Source organism: Morone saxatilis, unplaced genomic scaffold (genome assembly GCF_004916995.1).
Source record: "Morone saxatilis isolate NCDOM2014 unplaced genomic scaffold, NCSU_SB_2.0 Contig22, whole genome shotgun sequence".
Classification (NCBI taxonomy): domain Eukaryota; kingdom Metazoa; phylum Chordata; class Actinopteri; family Moronidae; genus Morone; species Morone saxatilis.
In genome coordinates this window covers 603,057-604,355 of record NW_023339785.1, presented here as the reverse complement: position 1 = coordinate 604,355, position 1,299 = coordinate 603,057, and the positions used below count along the sequence as shown (strand labels likewise).

Genomic DNA, 1,299 nt, shown 5'->3' with positions numbered 1-1,299 from the left:
TCCTCACATTTGTAAAGCTGGAATCATGCATTAAAATGTTTGCAATAAAAAGGATGATTATGAAATTAGTTGTTTTTAAGTAAAATAAACCTGTTTTCTTTTTAAAGAATTGTTCAAATCTAAATACCCAAACCTAAAGAAGAGAGAAAGCAGACCACTGGTTAGTGCTGTTAATGCTGACTCAAAGCTAAAGTAGGCCGCTTAAAGGAAACTTTCAGACACGTCCTAGTTAATTGTGTGTGTGTGTGTGGGTAGGGGGGCCAGTATATTGCCCTGACCCCTGAACCCACAGGTTTACAGCTCAACAACTGGAATTTCACAGATGTTGCTGTTAATAGTTTTCCCCACAGCCTCTTTAATGAGAAGCTTTTATGATACTGTTTACTGTTGTACAAACAGCGTCAGGTGTGTGCCAGCCACAGTGGGTGCCTCTTACTCAGCCTACGGACATTTCTTTAACTTCATTAGCTTTACTTCAGCTGTCAAATGATTAACACCGTTTTCTCGCGCACGTTCTACAGTAAATGGGTCGCGTGCAGACTGTACAGTCGCAAACACGCTAGTTTCTGAGTTCTACAAAGTTTGACAATAAAAGAAATTACAATATCCACATTTTCCAAGTTAAACACGATTTTCTTGTTGTTTCCAATGAACCTGACAATTAAGCCTAAATTAGTTTGTAACAGTCTAAAAAGTTCTACTTGTCTAAGTACGGTCGGTTACGTTACAGTAAAGTTACCTCCATCCTTGGGGATCGATTTAATCCAGGTAACCGACACAAAACAAGCCAAAGCCAGCAGACACCCAAATCTGAAGGAGTAAAACCTCATTTCATTGCTCACTGAGAGTCCGTCCGGGTTTGTCTCCCGACTCGCCGCCGGTTCAGGTGAGACAGTAGGGTTATGTCGTGACTCTATCGTCACAGACACACATCACAAAAGCATATGCTTACCGTTTCCGCCTGCGGGCCCGTAAGGTGTATGCTGTCACTTAATGACATGTCAAAGTGCTGTAAAGATGCCGACTGCAAGGTGCAATGCTCAGGCAATAGCGACATCATATGGTGGAATGAGAGAACAGCGCTTGTAGTAGTAATACATACTGATACCCAGTAAACCTAATAGTGAACAATCGTTCACATGTTTATCGAATTTCAGCAACAAAGTCGTTTTACTTTTGAGAACACATTAAAATGATTTTTTATAAATTAATTCAATTCAATTTATTTGTATAGCGCCATTCATAACAAAGTTAATCTCAGGACACTTTTCAAATAGCAGCAGGTCTAGACCGAATCTT

At 40.1% G+C, this 1,299-nt stretch overlaps 1 protein-coding gene across 1 annotated transcript in view; it reads right to left on the bottom strand.

Moving 5' to 3' along the window:
• The window catches only part of zgc:154054 (uncharacterized protein LOC777616 homolog), a gene marked incomplete in the record, with an annotated part of 22,049 nt that extends 21,144 nt beyond the window's left edge, over window positions 1-905 (bottom strand). Inside the window, 1 exon segment of the mRNA XM_035669421.1 lies at window positions 740-905. Coding sequence (XP_035525314.1) covers window positions 740-830 — 91 coding nt within the window.
• Between the last annotated feature and the right edge of the window lie 394 nt (window positions 906-1,299).